This window comes from Pezoporus wallicus, unplaced genomic scaffold (assembly GCF_028554395.1).
Source record: "Pezoporus wallicus isolate ANWC-B61680 ecotype Strahan unplaced genomic scaffold, APGP_CSIRO_Pwel_v1 contig_12814, whole genome shotgun sequence".
Taxonomy (NCBI): Eukaryota; Metazoa; Chordata; class Aves; order Psittaciformes; family Psittacidae; genus Pezoporus; species Pezoporus wallicus.
The window spans coordinates 131,179-148,728 of NW_026640662.1; the positions used below are offsets into that span (position 1 = coordinate 131,179).

The window sequence follows — 17,550 nt, forward strand, 5'->3', positions numbered from 1 at the left end:
GGGAGGTGTGGGAACCATTCCTCTGCCGTGCCAAGGGCATATAAGGAGACCCTAACAAGCAGTGGTGACCCCCCTGGCTGCACTGACTCCAGCAGCAGGGAGCATGGCCCTGCCTTCTGCACATCTCCCCCTCTCCCTCTGCTTCCATGTGCCTCCGACAGCAGAGGGTTCACGTAAGGACTGAAGTGGCAGAGCGAGATGTGGTAATTGCTGCTTACAGACTGCAAGAGTAAACGTTTAAATGAAGAGCTGGCTGTTTTCCTGGGCTCTCCACGCCGTTTCTGGTGTGATGCCAGCTGTAGACTGATGCTCCCCATGGCTGCTGTCGCTACCTGCACTGCACCTCTGCCTGCAGGGCTGCACTGGGCCACAGCAGTCCCATGCAGTTCCCATGCACTGCAGGGCTCCCTGCTTGTGTTTTCAGGCATGTGAATCATGTGTGGCTCAGTAGAGCTGGGCAGAAACCAACTGCTGTGAGTGTAAGAAAGATGCGGCCTGGGGGAAGATGAAGTGCGAGGATAACGTCACACTGCTGTTGATGCAGAGCTTTAACACGAAGCATCCAGGCCAGAAACAAACGTGCTCTGAGCAAATGTCTGCTCCAGATATTTCATGGTACCTGAGTTATGGCTTTCGAGCCTGCAGCACATCTGGGAGGCTTTTGGGTTTTCTTTTTTTTTCCCTTTTTGTTTTTAATGATGTTCTTAAGAGCCCTCGAATGCAAAGGATTTCGATCACTTCATCCTTCTAAGGAGAGATGGCTGTGGGCAGAAAAGTAGGAGTTGAAATAGCTGGGTTTGAGTCCAAGCTTTTTCCCCAGAGTTGAGTGATTTCTCTCTCCAACTCCCCATCCACCCCCCTGCCTCCCCTCTTCCTTTCACACATCAGACAGGATCCAAATGCTTCTCAGTTTAAAGCTTTCGGGTGCTTGGATGAGAGGCTGGCTCCCGCAGAGCTCTGGGCTAGGATTCGCATCAGGACCCACGGAGCGCTGGGAGCCAGGCCCTGCCCAGCAGCGCACCAAGGGATGTTTGCTGTGTGCGGGGTGTCATGTTGAATCACCAGAGTAGGAGGTGAGTGCACAAAGAGTTGAACCAGGAGCACCTCAGCTCTGAACTGCCGGGACTTTGGGAAGGGAGCCTTGGGTTCGCATCTCCTGAGCTCGGTGGATGATGCGAGGCTGCGGTGCGAGGTGCGGCTCCAACCCGAGTCCCACTGCAGCCCCGGGATAGTGCAGCCCCCTGGCTGCTGAGGGATGCTTGGGGTTCCCACCCTCCCTTCTCACTCACTGGAGAGGGTGAAGCCCCTCTTGCAGCCTGAGGGGGTGCCGATGTGTGCTGGTGGCTGGTCTGGGGAGCTGCAAGGTGTGAGGATGGGATGGCAGCCCCTGCATGTGGTACCCAGCCCCTGGGCGCTGGTAAGGAAGGAGCACATCTCGCAGCTCCCATGGGCTCTGCTGTTCCCAAAGGCTGGTGCAGGGAACAACAGCCTGTTTTCTTGGGACCTTGTGATTGATGGAAGCTCGTGTCCAGCCGCAGGTCAGCACTTCCATTTAAGTGGGATTTATGAAGCCTGGCTGTGAGAGGACTGCGTGGTTTTCAGTGGCGGTCAGGCTGCAGCTGCACATCACGGAGCTGCTGGGGAATGGGAGAAAACCCATGTACTGCTGCTGAATGAGGCCGGGTGGGAGGTGCCCCACTGAGAGCTGGAGCAGCCAGGGACCTGTTTGCTGTGAGAAATGTGGTGATGGGGTTTTTGGGTTAGGGTTATTGAGGTTCCATGCCTTTAGTGGGAAGCCCATTGAAAGGTGCTGGAGACACAGGAGGATCCCTGACCAGGGAGCCAGCCAGGTGCAGGGAATGCAGGTTTCGGGGATGCAGACCCCTGTGGTGCCACCAGAGACCCTCTGCCAGCTGGGGCAGCCCCACGGCACCATGACTACGGGTGACGCCGTGTCCAGCTCCAGTGCCACGGCTCCTGCCATTAGGAGAAATACGCCATCTGCAGCGAAGGGTTGTGAAAAGCCCGAGGCCGCAAGCGAAAACAGAGAAAAGGAAATGACTTTTATCTGGGGTGCGTGGAGGGGCGGCGCTGGGTCCCCCCGCCCTGGCACAGCGCCTGTCCCGCAGGAAGCACCCGGCACTGCTGGCGCACGCTGCCACCGTCCCGGTGTCCCCATGGCTGGAGCGCCCCGGCAGCACCGCGCCACCATGTTCCAGAGGAAGCGCAGCGTCTCCTTCGGCGGCTACGGCTGGTGGGTGCCTCTTGTCCTGCCCTCGGTGCCGCACGGGCAGCTTCTCCTTCCCCCTGGGAAGGACGCACCGCGCTGCTGTGCTGCGGTGTCCTCATGGCAGAGCCCTTCCCGCGGCCCCGCGCCAGCACGTGCGGGAGTCAGGATCTTCCCCCGTGCCCGCAGGGAAGCCCAGGCAGCTTCTGGCTGCTGAGGACCCGCTGCCCGCTCCTCTGTGCCTGGGCAGTGATGCTCGCAGCCAGCTTTGGCACCTTGCGGCACATAGTGGGGTCCCACCTCGTCCATGGCGGGTTCCTGGCACCATCGGCACCTCCTGAGTTGTCCCTGCTCCGTCCGTGCTTGGCAGAGCTGTTTGGGTCTGCTTGTGTCTTGTGTCCCTTCTCTCCCAGATGTGTTATCTACAGGGAAATAAGGAAGCGGCACTGCTCGACCCCAGTTTCCCCCTTTCTAATGTCTTTTATGCCCGTTCCAGGTCCGTGCTGTGTGACTGTGGTCAGTGGAGACTGATGGCCGAATGGGCGATTTTGTGATGGTTTTGGCTCTCCGGGGCTGGCTCAAGGGCAGCTCTGCTGCGGTGCTGTGGGAGCTGCAGGGCTTGGGAGAATGCTTGTGGCTGCTTAAAACCTGCTGGGGAAAATGCTGCAGGGGGGCAGTGAGGTGGGGGGTGGGGGGGCTTCCAGGTCCCTGGAATGAAGCTCCCCTCCCAGTGAAGCCAAGCGTTTTCTCAGCTGGGCTTTTCCTCTGCATGAAAATGGGAAGGAAGTCCTTGGACGTCCTCCTGTACAGATAACTTCAGTGAAGGGCAGGCTCATTCTGGGCACAAATGGCAGCTCTTGGACGGCTCTGCCCCACTGCTGCCACCGGGAGCAGGGGCTCTGGGGCCCCAGCAGGCGCGTCCCGGGAGCTGCTGCCGGTGACAGCCTCCCGCTGGGACGGAGCGGGGCCGTTACCCCCGCGCCGGGGTGTTCGGGGCCTCTGGGCTTTGCTCTGTTGTTTTCCTTCTGGCTTTGGCAGTTGCAGGGAGCAGACAACCACAACTGCGGCTCGGGCAGGAAACGAGGTCTGCTGGAGCGAGGGGGCTGCGCTGCAGGGCACGGGCTTGCTGTGAGCATCAGCACCCGCGTCTGCACAGAGACAGAGCAGGGTGTGCGGGGGCAGCGCCAAGTGGTCAGTGCACAGCTCCCCAGGGAGGATGCCCCTCGCAGCCGTGCGCTGCCCGGAGAGCTTTGTGCCCAGTGGGAAAACACTTCCCCGGGTGTTTACGGGAAGGGAAGGAACCTGCTGCAGCCGGTACCTGCATCTGCATCTTCTCACCCTGCCCCAGCCAACACACCCTTCCTGTGGGGACCGTGTGTGGGGTGCCCGGACACACCCAGACACCACTGCCGGTGCCTTGAGTGCTGCTTCAGCCCTCCAGCAGGGTGAGAATCAGGGTTTATTCTGCCCACTGTCCGTATCTGCAGCCAGAGAGGTCCTGAAAGAGCTGTCCTGGGGCAGCAGATGTGCTGCTGTCACCCTGGGATGTAGGGATGCATCGTGGGTGATGTAGAGCCATGGTGACAGCCCTGGGAGCTGCCACCGCTCCCCTGCCCAGCTCACTGGCCCCAGTGACTGATGCGGGTGCCCTATCCCTCTTCCCCCAGCCGGTGCTGGCTGCTGCTCTTGGGGCAGCGGGTGCTGCGGGAGCCGCAGGGCTGTGCTGGGGTGCGCAGGAGGAGCTGGGCTGGCTGTGGGGTGTTTCACTTCACCCCACCTTGGGAGGGGGTACGGGGCAGGGCCGGCTCTCAGCTTAGTCATCCTGCAGCTGCGGTTTCCCTGCGCGGGGCTCTCTCTGCTGTGGTTTATTTCTGTTTCTTTTCTTTTTTCCTCCGCTCTCTATGAGGCCAACCACCAGCAACGGGTTTTAGTTCCTGCGGTTCCGGATGGAGCCGCTCGGTGCGGATCCCGCGGGAGCTGCCCCAACACCTGCTGTCCCCGGGGCTCTCCGCATCTGCCACCGACTCCAGCAACAGCTCTTTACCCCAGCACACTTTAATGTTCAACTCGATTTAATGATCAACAAGGGCCGTGGACGGGCTGGTTGAGTATTAAGTGACAATAGCGGGTGCCTGGGTCTGTTTCAGGAGCAGGAGCGTGCCGGCTCTCCCAGAGCTGTTTGGGGTAATGCCTGGAACAAAGCTCCCACGGCCTTGGCGTTTGGGAAGGAAATGCTGGCCCAAGAGAGGTGATGGTGCAGGCACAGTACCAGGATCTGGCCCCGTGGGTACAGCCTCTTGTGACAGGGAAGTTGAGCCTGAGGGCAGAGGGAGGTAAAGCTGCGAGTAGAGGGGAAGCAGGATTTCTGCTGCCCTGCATTGTCCTCTGCAGGCACAGGTGGGGTTTGGGGCTGCTGTTTAGTGTTTGCTTTTTCCTCGAGATGCGGCTCTCATCCCATGTGGCAGAGCACAGCATGTGCAGCGCCTGCCAAAAGACATAATTTTGTATTTTGAGACATTACTATCATTTGCATTAATTAATATTAATGTCACTGTAACCACAATGACTCCGTGGAGATAGGCCCTTATTAGTGGTGCTAAATAAAGAAGTGAGGCACTGGGGCTCCCGGCAGGGCTGGCAGCAATGGGGCTGCTCCTTGGTCCCCCCATCTGTGTGCATGTGTGTGTTCACAGCAGCTATGGGCAAGGGAAGGGGTGAGTGCCCAGGTGGGGATGGTGCAGCCCTGCAGGGATGAGCCTGAGCTCACACAGCGAGGCTGTGACCGGTCAGGTACAGACATCCTGCCTCTGCTGTATCCTTGCTCCTTTCTTGGGGGCACCACGGGGCTTCTCATGAAGCTGTGGGGTCGGGTTTGCCAGCAGCACCCAGCACCCACATTGGAGGGAGACACATCCCTCCTGCACCCGCAGTAACACCCTCCTCTGCTTTCTCCCCAGGATCGACAAGACGATGCTCGCCAGCCTGAAGATGAAGTGAGTGTCCTCATTCTTCTCTCCTATAAAGTGATTTCCCTGTGAGATACGTGGTGCTGGGGTTGGCTTTGTGCATGCAGGATGCTTTTTTCCTGTTAGCTGGGCTGTCTTTGCGGTTCCGCCTCTGTGCAGTGGCACACCAGCCGTATCTCCTTGTTCTGGAGCTGTGTTTGTGTGTGTCATGCAGTTTGTTCTCCCTTCCAGTCCAAGGTGATTCAGGCACTGGGTGGTTTTAGTGACTGCAGCAACACAAGTGCTGCATGATCAGTGGGTTAACTCGCAGGTGGTGGGATGGGGGTGGGAATCGCCACCAAGCTTCTGCCTGGGAATTCAGTGGAGTTGGAGCTGGTTTATTCTGGTCTGAACCTTGCAGTCTGGAGCGGGAGCGGGTGTCAGTGGGCAGTGAGTGCCGGTGCTTGTTGCACTGCTCCTGCTCCCGCAGGGCTCTGGGCATGGCTCTGCAGGGATGAAGATGCTCTTGAGGCCCAGGAGGGTCTGTGAGCCGGGGCTGTTGCGGTGCTGGCTGATGGGTGCAGGCTGTCAGCGTAGCCGTGTGCTGGCACAGAAACACTCCTGCTCAGCCTGGCCGGGCACGGGTGGTGTGTGTGGTAACAACTCCTGTGGTTCCCTCTACGGCCATTAGTGGCAAAGTGCACAGAGAGCCTGGGGGAACCTGCTGCCCAAACGTGCCTGCAACTGCCCGTGGTAAACAGCACAACAGAGCTGCTGCCCCCGGCTCGGGCTCTGCTGAGCTAATGAGAGGTTTAAATCAATGTTCACCGCTTTGGGTGAATCTCAGCAGACTTCCCTTTTCCCGTAGAGACGGAAGGAGTTAAACAGCCCGGGTACGTTGTGCCCTGACGTTTTCCCCAGGCCCCATGCAGCAGCCCTGCTGCAGAAACTCCATTCAGCCTCCTTTCCCCACCACGCTGGGCACCGTGAGCCATGGAGCATGTTGCTGTGCTCCTGCTTAGGCAGGGGTGAGGATTTGGGCCCACATTTCTCTCTCCCACCCTCCTCTCTCGGCTGGAGGAGGGGGTTCTCTCTGGGCATTCGATGAGCATCCACTGGAGCTGCTTTATCCTGCCATTTGCAGCTAATGCTTTCCACAGCCTTTCCTAAATGCGTCTGGTTTGTGGACAGATTGCTTCATTAAATGGCTCTGTAATTGGGGCCCAGCCAGAGCTACATTAGATGTTTGTAAAAGCTTTTAAAATATATAGAAAAATAATAATAAAAACATAGTTTTGGTTTTCTAACACCCTCTTATTACTGCTGCAGCCTTCTGCTGACATGCCAGGCGTGGGCAATTCTTTCACTGTGTAACTTGCTAACAAAAAGACAAGCTGCTTTCTGCAAGCCAAGGAGCACTTCACGAAGCCCTGTGTGTGCTGCAGGCATCAATATTGACTTGCAGGAGCCTGGCACGGAGGAAAAACACGGGGTAGCAGATGTGGCCCCCAGTGTTTGGCTGCAGGGGGTTCCCAGTGTGCTCTGAGCTGTCACCCAGGTTTGCTGGGGCACTGAGCCCCTTGATCCCCAGGGATCAGCGGGCTACGTGTCCCTGCTGGGGTCTGGAGGGAAGGGTGATGGTTGGATCCTGTGTGGAGTTGGTGTTTGGGGAGATCGAGCTTGATGCTGGGCTGTGGGATGCTCCCTGCCTGCTGCTCTCCTCACTGGTGTAATAAACTCGCACACACAGGTGGCACCAGAGCATCGAAGCGGTTTTCCCCCTGTCTGCCTCTCCTCTCTCTTTTAATTCGGGTTTCATTAGTTCCTATGGTAACCATGAATATGTCTGAGGGCCTCGGAACTGGAGAGGATGAGTGGATGCTGTGGAGTGGGAGTGTCGCGGCGAGGTGATGGATGGAGAGCCCTGGCACCGCGGGCAGGGGATTGCGCGGTGCTGGGCGCTGCGGCGAGGCACCGAGGCAGTGCTCGGGCGGGGAAGGTGCTGTGAGGACCCAGCACCCCCGGGCCGCGCTCGCTGCTCGAGCTCCGAAATGCGCAGGAAGCTCCGGTGAGTTCGGGTCTGGCTCTGCCCCGGGGGCTGCCGCGGTCCCGGGCTGGGTCTGCACCGGGAGCGGGTGTGCCCCGTCCCACCGGCTCGGGTATGGGGGGTGCAGAGTGTGGGAGAGCGCTTGGAGGTGCCCTGGCTGCTGGTTTTGGGGGTGCATGTACCCAGGGGCTGATGCTGCCGGGAGAGGGGCCGGGGCTGAGAGATGGAGGCTGAGGCACTTGTGCACTAAATGGGATTTGGTACGTGCGGACCCAGGACCCTGGCACGGCCAGTCCTGTTGTGATGCCTGGTTTTCTGTTCTCCTGTTCTTTACTCACTTCATGGGAAAGCTCTGGGGGCAGCTGAATCCCCCAGGCTGGCCAAAGGGCGTCACATCCAGAAGCAGCCCTCCAGACCTTGGCTTGGTGCTGACATTTGAGCCACGTGAAGTGCCTGCAGAAAGCTCGCAGCATCTCCAGGACTGTGGGGTGCTCCTGTGGTGCCCTTAGTGCTCCTTGGGGCATGGCTTCATGCAGGGCTTGTAAAGCGTGGTGGAGTTTGAGGCCAGGTTGTGCTGCCTGGGAAGGGAAGGGCTGAGCCAGATGGCAGCTAACCCCACTTCCAGAGCGGGGAGGTCACCCCAGAGGAAAGCATCAGCCTATCACAGGATCTTTGCATATCAAACCCGGCCCAGCCAGATGGGCTTGCCTGGTGAGTTTGCTTCTCACAGCCCTGCGCTGACCCCAGGCAGCACAGCGAGTGCAGGGACCCCCGAGGCCCCTCCACCCAGGGAATCCTCGTGCTGGGGATGTGGGAGGTAGGAAGGTGTGGTGGGGACCAACCTGCTCTGATGGAGATGAACTCGTGGGGACCTTCCTCCTCCCTCCAGGCAGACTTCTCGGGAGCAACCAGGTCAGGAGATGTCCCATGTGGGAGGTTAACCAGCCCCTTGCCTGCGATGGCTGCTCAGCCCCCTGCACTCTGGTTTTCTCTTTGGTGTCACCAGTGAGATACACTGAGAAACCACTGAGTATTTAAAAGAAAAGGTCAATAAAAAGTCCCTCCTTCAGGCAGTCATCTCTTTAGTCTTAAAAGCAAAACCAGCAGTGAAACACTCATATCTCCGTGGAACAGAGGAGCCTTGTACACCGATTATTGAGAGTCAGTGCTAAAATTCACATGAAAGAGCATGTGATACTCAGCTGATGGTGGGAACAGTGATGGAGATAAAGGTGGGAAGAGAAGAGATGAAAGATTTGCTTGACCTTCGAAAAATGAGCTGTGTCCAGGCTTGAGGCTCTTTAATATTTGATGGGCCAGAGCTGAGTTAATGGGAAGATGTGGGAATGATTTAGCTTCTTGGCAGTAGCTGCACTGAGCATTGCAATAATCTGGGAGGTTTGCGCTTAGGTCCTGTGAGGACAAGGTCTGGAGAGCAGAGCGTTTTGGAGTTAATCCCTTTGACTTTATTACCACCTTTCAAAATGGGTAATTGCATGCAAATATATGCTTGGCAATTGCACTGTAGCTGTAGAGCATGTGCGTTGCACTGCAGAGAAAATGTGATCACAACTACGGTGAAGCAGTGGCTGCAGCGAGGCAATTCCTTTGGCTTGGGTGCAGGAATGCAAGAGGAGAGCTGAGTGTATGGGGCTGGTGTGCCACGGGGGCCCTGGGACCTGGAGCAAGCGTTGGAATTGGTGAAAATGGATTTTAACCAATTTTAACCCAACCACTGAGTCTGGGTGGGCAAAATGAGGTAGGGGCTGGTCCTGCTCCCAGCCAAGCGCTGGGCAGACTCTAGATGGGTCTGTGTGGATGGGGGTTAACTGGGCACCCAGCTGAGGCAAAGGCTGTTTAATGGACATTGCCCTACCATCTTGATGCTCTCCTCTACCTAGAGGGATGCCTTGCCCTCTCGGATATTGTTGTTATACTAATTGCCATTGATGTGCATGTGGCTCATCTCACAGCAAGTTCTGAGCTTTCCTAAGCCACGTTTCTGGGTCCCCTGGCCCTAATCCCAGCCTGATTTCTTGTGAAGTTTTGCTGGAATCTTAAACCACCAGTGACAGGTGATAGGCTAGCAGCCTGAAGTGGTTCAATCCCTTCAAAATGATGGTGGGAACCCACTTTGTACCTTGTTTGGTGCTTCCCCAGTGAAGCTGCTGCTCTGCCTTCTCCTGGGGAGCTCCTGGGGCATGGTGGGCATGTGGGGCTGGACACAGCATCCCTGGCAAAATGGGTCCTTGTGCCGGAGGCAGGTCTGGTGCCAGGGTCCCTGCTGGCACAAAGCCCCTCACCAGCGCAGGGAGGCTGCAGGCCAGTGGCCAGGGACGGTGACAGCTCCCGGCGGCGCCATCCCCGCTCCCCGTCTGCTGCCTCTGAGCTGCCTCTTGAGCACTTGTGCCAGGCCTGGCCAATGCTGGGAGCACGGGGCTGCACGGATCCAAGTCACTGCTGTCCTCACAGCCCCCAGTGACGGCTCTGCCCGGCGGGAGCCTGGAGGGTGGCAAAGCAGCAGCCCCTGGGCTGCTCTGTGAGCGGCGGGAGCTGCCCCAGGCTGTGGCTGCGCCAGATCCGCGTCCTTCACTGATCCGCTGGCGTTTGGGTGCTGCTCGAAACAAAACCCCTGCGCTCTGACCGGGTTTCGGTGTGCCCCGGCCCAGGCCGTGCGAGTCAACCCGGGTCTTCCGCAGGAGGCGATGGGCCCGCGGGGCAGCGTTGCCAAATCCTCCTTCATTTGCCGTGCAGATGCGAGCACGCTGGGGCGAGCGGCGGCGGTGCGGGACCAGCCCGGGGCCCTCAGGAGGCTCCCTCCCAGCCCGGCGCAGCCCGCGGCTCCCGGGCCGAGTCCTCTTCCCGGCTGTGCCAGCAGTGGGCACACGAGCGCTTGGCTTCTGCTGCCGCTGGTTCCCACTGTGAGCGGGTAACAGCGAGGGGAGCCGGGCCCGGGGCTCTGCTCCTGCCTGGCCACATCGGGGGGACCTCCTGTGTGCTGCTGCGAGCGCGGACCCTCAGCTCACATCGCAACCGTGGCCGCCCCTCTGGGCAGTGGGGTGAGCCCTGAGCAGGGGCTGCAGGGGCTGCAGGGGCTGGGGCAATGCTCGGTGCCCATCAGGGAGCAGTCAGCGGTGAGCGTTGTCACATCCCGGCATTCCCAGGCTGGAGATCTTCAGCACGAGGTGGGAGTCGCTGGTTCAAAAGGAGCGATGTAACCCTCCCAGCACCGGGGCGATTGACAAAATCCAGCCAGCCCCAACGTCTCCCCGCTATCTCCGCCGGCAGGCGGGAGCTCTTCCCTCTTCCTGGAAGGGCGGTTATCGGCCCGGCCGTCCCCGGAGACACCCAGCCCCGCAGCATCCTTGCAGCACGTTTCACAGCCTGCCCGGGGCACAGGAAGCTTTCCCAGCAGCAGAAAGGTGCTGTCGGCTTTGAGGACTCGGGGTCTTACATCCGTTTAACCTGGTAAGCCCTATCTGTGTACCATTTCATGGGGGGTATTGGCACAGCTCGAGTGATGCTCCCGCCTAGGAGACTCCCCCGGTATGTGTCTCCCAGTGGCTTGCTGTAGATATTTGGGGTTATTTTGGGGGTTATTCCTGCAGACGCCTGAGCTGCAGAGCCGAGGCAGCAGACTGGGATCTGGCGATGCCAACGCCGCTCCCCGGTGAAGCTGAGCTGGTGCAGCCTGTGCTCCCCAGTTCCATGTTATAATGTTGTTGCTGTCAGCCCTCACATATTTAAAGCTAGATTATCCACAACTACATCTGCCCAGAGGACTTAGCAACCCCCACGTGGGTCTATTTTTAGCGGTGTTTCAGACCTAATAAACCCTGCTGGGTTATAGATCTTCCCTCCTGCCATATTTACAGCCTGTCAAACTAGGAGCTGTTTGCAGACAGTCGAAAGGCTGCTGCTCGGAAGAAATAACAGCCTTCTAAAAGCAAATATTGTTGTGACAGGGTGGGGGGAGCCTTAATGGCTGCGGTGACAGAGGCACCATCTGCCTTGGGTGCGTGTTCCCAAATATCTGGGTGCGCAGGAGGACGGGGTTGTGTGTGGGAGCCGAGGGTGCAGCAGGGCTGCCATGGAGCTTGCCTGTGGCAGGGTCCTGGCTGCTGGTGAGTGCTGGGGGTGTGGAAAAGCCTTTTCCCTGCTCGGTGTGCCTGCTGCTCTCCTCTTGGCTGTTGTCTGCTTGCCTCTGGGACAGGAACAATTTGGGAGCACAAGTAGCCAATGATGCCGGAGCAGGGCCGGGAGCATGGTGCTGGTGCAGGCGCTGGGCCAGAGCCCGTGCTTTGCTCCTGATGATAACCTCATTGACTGCTGTGCTGCTCCCGCTGCCCATTGCTTTCTCTTTGGTCTGCAGGGCTCTGGCTCCGTAAGGGCTGGTGCCGGCGAGCCCGTGGTGCTGCAGGGACATAGCCACTGGCGCCGCGCCGGGTGCTGGAGCTGCCTGGCAGTGCTCCCACTCCAAGGGACGGTTTGGTGCCAGACAGTGCCAGCAGGACCCGTGGTCGCTGTCTGGAAATGGCCCCGCTCCATCTCTGATGGTTTGTTTCCAGTGGGCCTCGTGATGCCGGTTCTGTGCTTGGTCAGCAAACACCTGCGTCAGCGTTGGACGCGTGTGACGTCCAAGGACCTGGCGTCCTCCAAAGCCTGGCTTAAAAACCTGTCTTGGCTTAGCCTCCCACCCAGAGGAGATGTGTAGAGGCTTGACAGGTACTTGAATAGGTCAGAGCTATGTTAGAATGTCCCTGTGCGGACTCAAAGGTCACTCCTTTCGGACACCGTTTCTCTTGCTCCTCTCGAACGTTACCGGTGGGACTGTGCCAGCTCCTTCCTCCTACAAGCAGTTTGGTGTTCAGCCTCTCCAGTTGGAGCTTGGTGTTCACGTGAGGGTGAACCAGGGGCTGAGGAGTGGCTCAAGAGCTTCCATCAGGTCTTCACTGGAGCTCCAGAACCTAAACACAACTTTGTTAACAAAGATTTGCTTTTCACTTGCATGTTAAGCTCCAGGGCAGGGGCTGCGCTGACAGGCAGGAGGGTGAGACTGTGATGGTGGGAAGTACAGGATCAGACCAGAGGTCTGTGTCCACCTCCTGGGAGTGCCGGTGCTCAGGGGAACACTGGGAAACAGGACACGTAAGTCATGTCCTTTCATCCGAGGTGCCACCTCCCTCATGGGCTCCCTGCAGGCCAGGCTGTGGGAAAGGAGGGTTTTCCTTTTGCCTGTGTTTATACCTCTGCCCGTGTGGCTGATGTGGTCACAGCGGCTGCCGGCTGGACGCAGAGAAGGTGCTGCTGTGAGCGAGGCTCTCCCCTGCTGCGCCAGGCACATCTCCTCCTGGAGAGGACAAGCACCCATCCAGAGACCCTGTCGTGGTGCGGGCTGTGTGCATGTGGCACCAGGACGGAGCAGGTCTCTTGTATCCTGCTCATTGATGAGGTTGCGCAGTGTGAGGTGATTTAACAAGGGAGATGTCGGGCTGGGTTTCCAGATAACAACTGCACCATTTTCTTTCTATCCGAAGCAAGAGGCAAGGAAACAGCTGTAGAGCCACAGAAACCCATTGCTGAATGTGATTGACTTCAGCACATTCCCTATTGTGCGGATGTCACTGAGATAATACCTGTGTTTTAGCTCCACAAATTATATGTGTCTCAACGCTCTCACATCAAACAAGGTGTCTGAGGCAGACGGGTAACGGAGATGTCAGCATCTGGAAGCTGCTGCCCCCCGTGGGACAGGGACGTGTTCCTGCATGAACCGATGACCACCCCTCGCAGCAGAGCAGGGCACTGATCTCCCCCCAGAAAACCTTTCCCTCCAGAAACCTTTTCTGGAGCTAGAAAGGGTTTCTCCCCATTCAGCACAGACTGATGCAGTGGCAGATGCCATCCCTCCTGTCACCAGAACACCCCAGCACTGGGAGAAATCAAGGCCCAGAGACAGCATGAGATTTTTCCGTGGCTGGATGCTGGTGGTGGCTGATTGGAATAACGGCTTTGGGGATGGTGGTTGGTCTGCAGGGGGAGCTGGGGAAGGACCGGGGCTAAGCAGGGTGCTGGTGGTGCTGGGAGCGTGTGGCTGATGTTGGTTTGCTGTGCACCCTGGATTTGGCTTTATTAGCGATGTTAATGATAAATGATGGCATTTAGGTCATTGATTTGTTAGTAAAATTCAGAGATCTGCTCATGCTGCAAAGACCTATTTCCTCTGCTGATTTGATCTAATTTAATTTAGTGCTGAAATCTCGGAGCTCATCTCTTCAGAAAGTCTGCGTTTACAGGGAAAACCACCCCAAATTATCAAGAAGACAATTTCCATGTAATTATGCTGCTGTCACAGGCGTGACTGCCTGGTGCTGTGTTTAACCAGCAGAGATTATGCACTCACACAAGGGAGCAAACCAGGCAGGGGCTGGTGCTGCACCCGAGGCTGACACGCTTCTGCCTTCTCCTCTGCCACTGACTCACTGCCTGGCCTTTGGCATCTCCCTCCATCTCCCCGGGCTACCATTTTCCTCTTGACTTTGGTTTATTACAGTGCCTGTTGGCCCACAATGTGCCAAGGAGCCAGGGCCAGCGCTGCTTGGCTCTGTTCAGCACTGCTCTGCTTAGCTCAGCACTGCTGAAGGGCACCAAACCCATGTGCTCAGCACCAAAACATGATTCTTGCGTTGAAGTCCCAGGTGCGTGTGATGGGAAGGTGCTTCTAAGAGCAGCCTCCAGAGGGACACAGCTTTGATAAGAAGCTCTCGTGCTTGAGCAAACAGCCACTGGGTTGCCCTCCCACCAGCACTGCTTGGCACCAAATGTTTGCTGCCTCCTTCTCTCAGTGCTCAGGGGAAGGGAAGGGGCATGGGGTGACCGCAGGGTGGGCGGTGTGGCCCAGCCGTACCTTCCCTGGTGCTCTGCAGTGGGTCACCTTCGTGGCTACAAACAGCCATGCCGTGACCTCCGTTGCAGGTGTTTGTACTCAAAGTTGAATTGCAGTGTGCTAATCCAAGCTCGTGTTGTATCACTGCGCTAACACAGATCACAGCTCTGCTCTGCAGCCGGGCTGCTGCGGGCCAAGGCTCTGTGGGGGCAATACTCACTGATCTCTGGGTGGTTTTGGGGTGGGCAGGGATGTGCCATTCAAGGAGCTGTTTTCCATACCAGCAGAATGAGAGAGGAGGCCGCTGACCACAGTGTGTGCCCCAGGGACCACAGGTACCATCAGGTTCTGCCTAAGGAGCTCAGCTCAGGTGATGGTGTTACTGCTCTGCTTCATACATGGGCACCATAGTGGGAAAATCACTCATGTTTCACTCCAGAGGGGCTCATAAACCAGGTCAATGTGCAGCACCGCTGACCATCAGACCCCGCCGCTGCTCTCGTGCGGGGCCAGCTCGTTTTTCATGGCTGGCGATACCTGCCTGAGCCTTGGCTTCCTTCTGCAGTGGGAGGTCATTCACTTGTAATGAGGTTTTGTTCTTTCCTTGAGCTTTGATTGCTTTCCCTGCTCATTTCCTGGGAAGGCTGATGATTGCGCTGGGGAGATGACACATTGCGGGCCACGCTCGGCCCCGCGTCAGGCAAAGGGTAGATGCTCATGTGTGCTTGTGATGGGCTCTGGATGAGGGACAAGCCCATTGTGTTGGCTCCCAGAAGAATTTCTTTTGCCTGTATCAATCCTGTATTCCTGTGTATCTCCTGTACTGGGCGGCAGGGAGCTGCAGGGCACAGTGGGAAAGATGGGTCTGCCCCACACTTTGGCACATGTCAATCCCTCTCCTGATCACTCTGAACTGAGCAGGTGCTGAGGTTGCTGGTGGTGTATTGTGCCCATCTCACATGGTTTCAGGAGAGATAAACCTTGCTGTGTTCTGTCTCTGCACTGCCTGCACGGAGCAGCTGCTTTGTGCTTTCTTGGTATTTCCTCTATGTCTTTCTGATTGAAGCCATAAAATAAACCTCTAATCAGATTACTCGGGGCTGGATGTAACACAATCTAAAGCTCTAGTTCTTGTGATACTTCTCTTAAAACTGGATGCTCTCTTATCCTCCTCCTGCAGCACCATTTGGAATGCTCTAATCGCTTTCTCCCTACTTTTGCAAGCTCTCAAATCCTTTTCTTCCTCTGCCAGGGAAATCAGAACGTGACTGCTCCTTCGCAGGGAGCCGGTTGCTATTCCTGGCTTTCACTCTGTGTTGCTTCGGCTCCTTTTGTTCCCCCCTAGCTCCCGGTCTGAGCTCTCCCCTTGGTGCTGCGGGTGCTGGCGCCCAGCCACGTCCCGCTCTGGGGGGGGAAGCACCATGGGGGGCTCTGGGTGATTGCTGGGGTGATGGGGAAGGGTCCCTGGGCAGAGCTGTTGGTGCCCCATTGGCTGCTGTGGCTCAGCCGCGCCGGGGCCGGTCTGGCCGTGCCTGCAGCCCCTGTGGCCCATGCCTGGCATAGCTCGTGTATTTCTGGCCCTGGCCCTCCTGAACCAGAAATACCTCTTGTGAAGGGAGGTGCAGAGCGCCCCAGGGATGTGCTCAGCACCACGGCTCTGGCCGGAGGAGCCCTGAGTCACCTGGGCTGTGCCCACGGCTCAGGTGGGAGCGACGGGGCCATGGGGTGAAACGCACCCATGAGCGGCTCAGGAAGGGCTGCTTCGTGATGGGGGGTTTGCTCTCACTGCAGCACTGACACAAAAGCCAAAGTTGCTCCATAAATACATGGCGTCATAACAATATCAGTAGCATCACTTATTCACGGGAGGTTCTTGACCTCATCACAATCTGGTATTTTCAGATCCTTCTTTCTTAGCAGAGTGTCCAGAAGAAAATGCCAGGCTTTGTGTAAGTGAGCCAGCCACCCATGATCTGCTAATCACAGCGTGTGATTGTTCTGACCCGGCACTCCTCCTTGCTAGCTGTAAACCTGTCTCCTCTGAAGCAGAAATGTCAGGGTGTTTTTAAGGAGAGATTTATTTCTTCACGCAACAGGGGCAGCTGCTGGACTCGGAGGTTATTTAGTCACTGCGGAGTGGCTGATTTAACACTGATTGTTTTGTTAAAGGAAGGATGGAGACTCGGAGGAGCTCAGCGAGGCTGGTGGGGGGTGGAGGGAGCTCATGGTCTCTGGTCCAGGCTCCACCACAGAGAGGGCTGGAGCTCTCTCCAGCTGAGCCTGGGACCTTTCCGTGGATGGGGAGCTGACAGTGCTCCAGGGACCTCTTCAGAGCTGACCCAACCTGCCCCTCACTGGGACTGCTTTGATGGGATCCTCTCGGAGAGAGTCAAGGCTGGATTGGAGACCCCCATCATGGCTGATGCGCTGCTGGAGCCAAGGAGACCTGGCTCTGCTCCTGGGTGACGGTGCCCCAGTGGCCACTGTGGCCATGCAGTGCAGGTCCCTGTGCTCCCAGCTCGCTGTGCCCACCCTGCTCCTGCTCCTCACACTGGTGATCAGAGCTGGTCACTGTGTGCACCGTGAGCTCTTGCCCGTTTGCAAGGGGGACCCACTGGATGTGAGAGGGAGTGCAGCAGGGCTCGGGAAGGCAGGCAGGGGCTGGGGCTGTTCATACACACCAGTCTTGCTGCCCCCTCTGCCTCTTGGAGCATCCCTGGTGTCCTGCCCTAGGCTGTCCTGGAGCATTTGTCAGGTAGCAGAACACAGGAAATAGAGGGCAGCTTCTTCAGGGCCCCACCACATCCATCAGCGATGTCTTGGGGAGGAGGTCCCTGGTTCCCCCTCACCTGTGTGTCCAGTGCCTGAGCATCCTGATCCCCAGGAGGACCCACAGCCCCTCACCGTTGCTTGTCTTGCCCTTGTCCTATAAATTGCAAATCAGCAGAAATTGATTTCAGGCAGGCTTGTTTGCCCTGTTTGGATGGAGAAGACGTGGCTGAGTGTGTCTGCGCAGAGCGATTCTCTATTTCCAAATATGAGAGAATTGAACATCTTTAAAAATCAATACAAAGCCACTTCAGCATAAACCGGGAGGAGATTAATACTTAACTTGTCTGGAAAAGGGGGAGAGAGACGGTGGAAAATGTCTCCAGGGAGAGAGACTCAATGAAATTCAAAGCTGCCTGTTTAATGTGAGAGGGAAAAGGTTTAAAATTAACCCCCCTCCCCTTCATTAACCAGGAGCTAATGAGGTGCTGCAGAATTGCTCTGACTGGGGGTGAGAGGGGCTCTCATTTCTTTCTTTTTCTCTTTGCTATGCCTGGAAATCTGTCGTTCCAATGACTTCTGCTCCGGAGGAAGCAGTCGGTGTCTCCTGCAAGAGCAGATGTGTTGGGCCGAAAGAAGGCTCCACAGTGTGAGCTGAGCACTCTCCCTTCCCACC

At 57.3% G+C, this 17,550-nt stretch overlaps 1 protein-coding gene across 1 annotated transcript in view; it reads left to right on the forward strand.

The window, feature by feature from the left end:
* The window catches only part of RAP1GAP2 (RAP1 GTPase activating protein 2), a 57,090-nt gene that overhangs the window by 10,905 nt on the left and 28,635 nt on the right, over positions 1 to 17,550 (forward strand). The window contains exon 3 of the mRNA XM_057419987.1: positions 5,185 to 5,220. Coding sequence (XP_057275970.1) covers positions 5,185 to 5,220 — 36 coding nt within the window. The remainder of the gene's footprint in view (positions 1 to 5,184; positions 5,221 to 17,550) is intronic.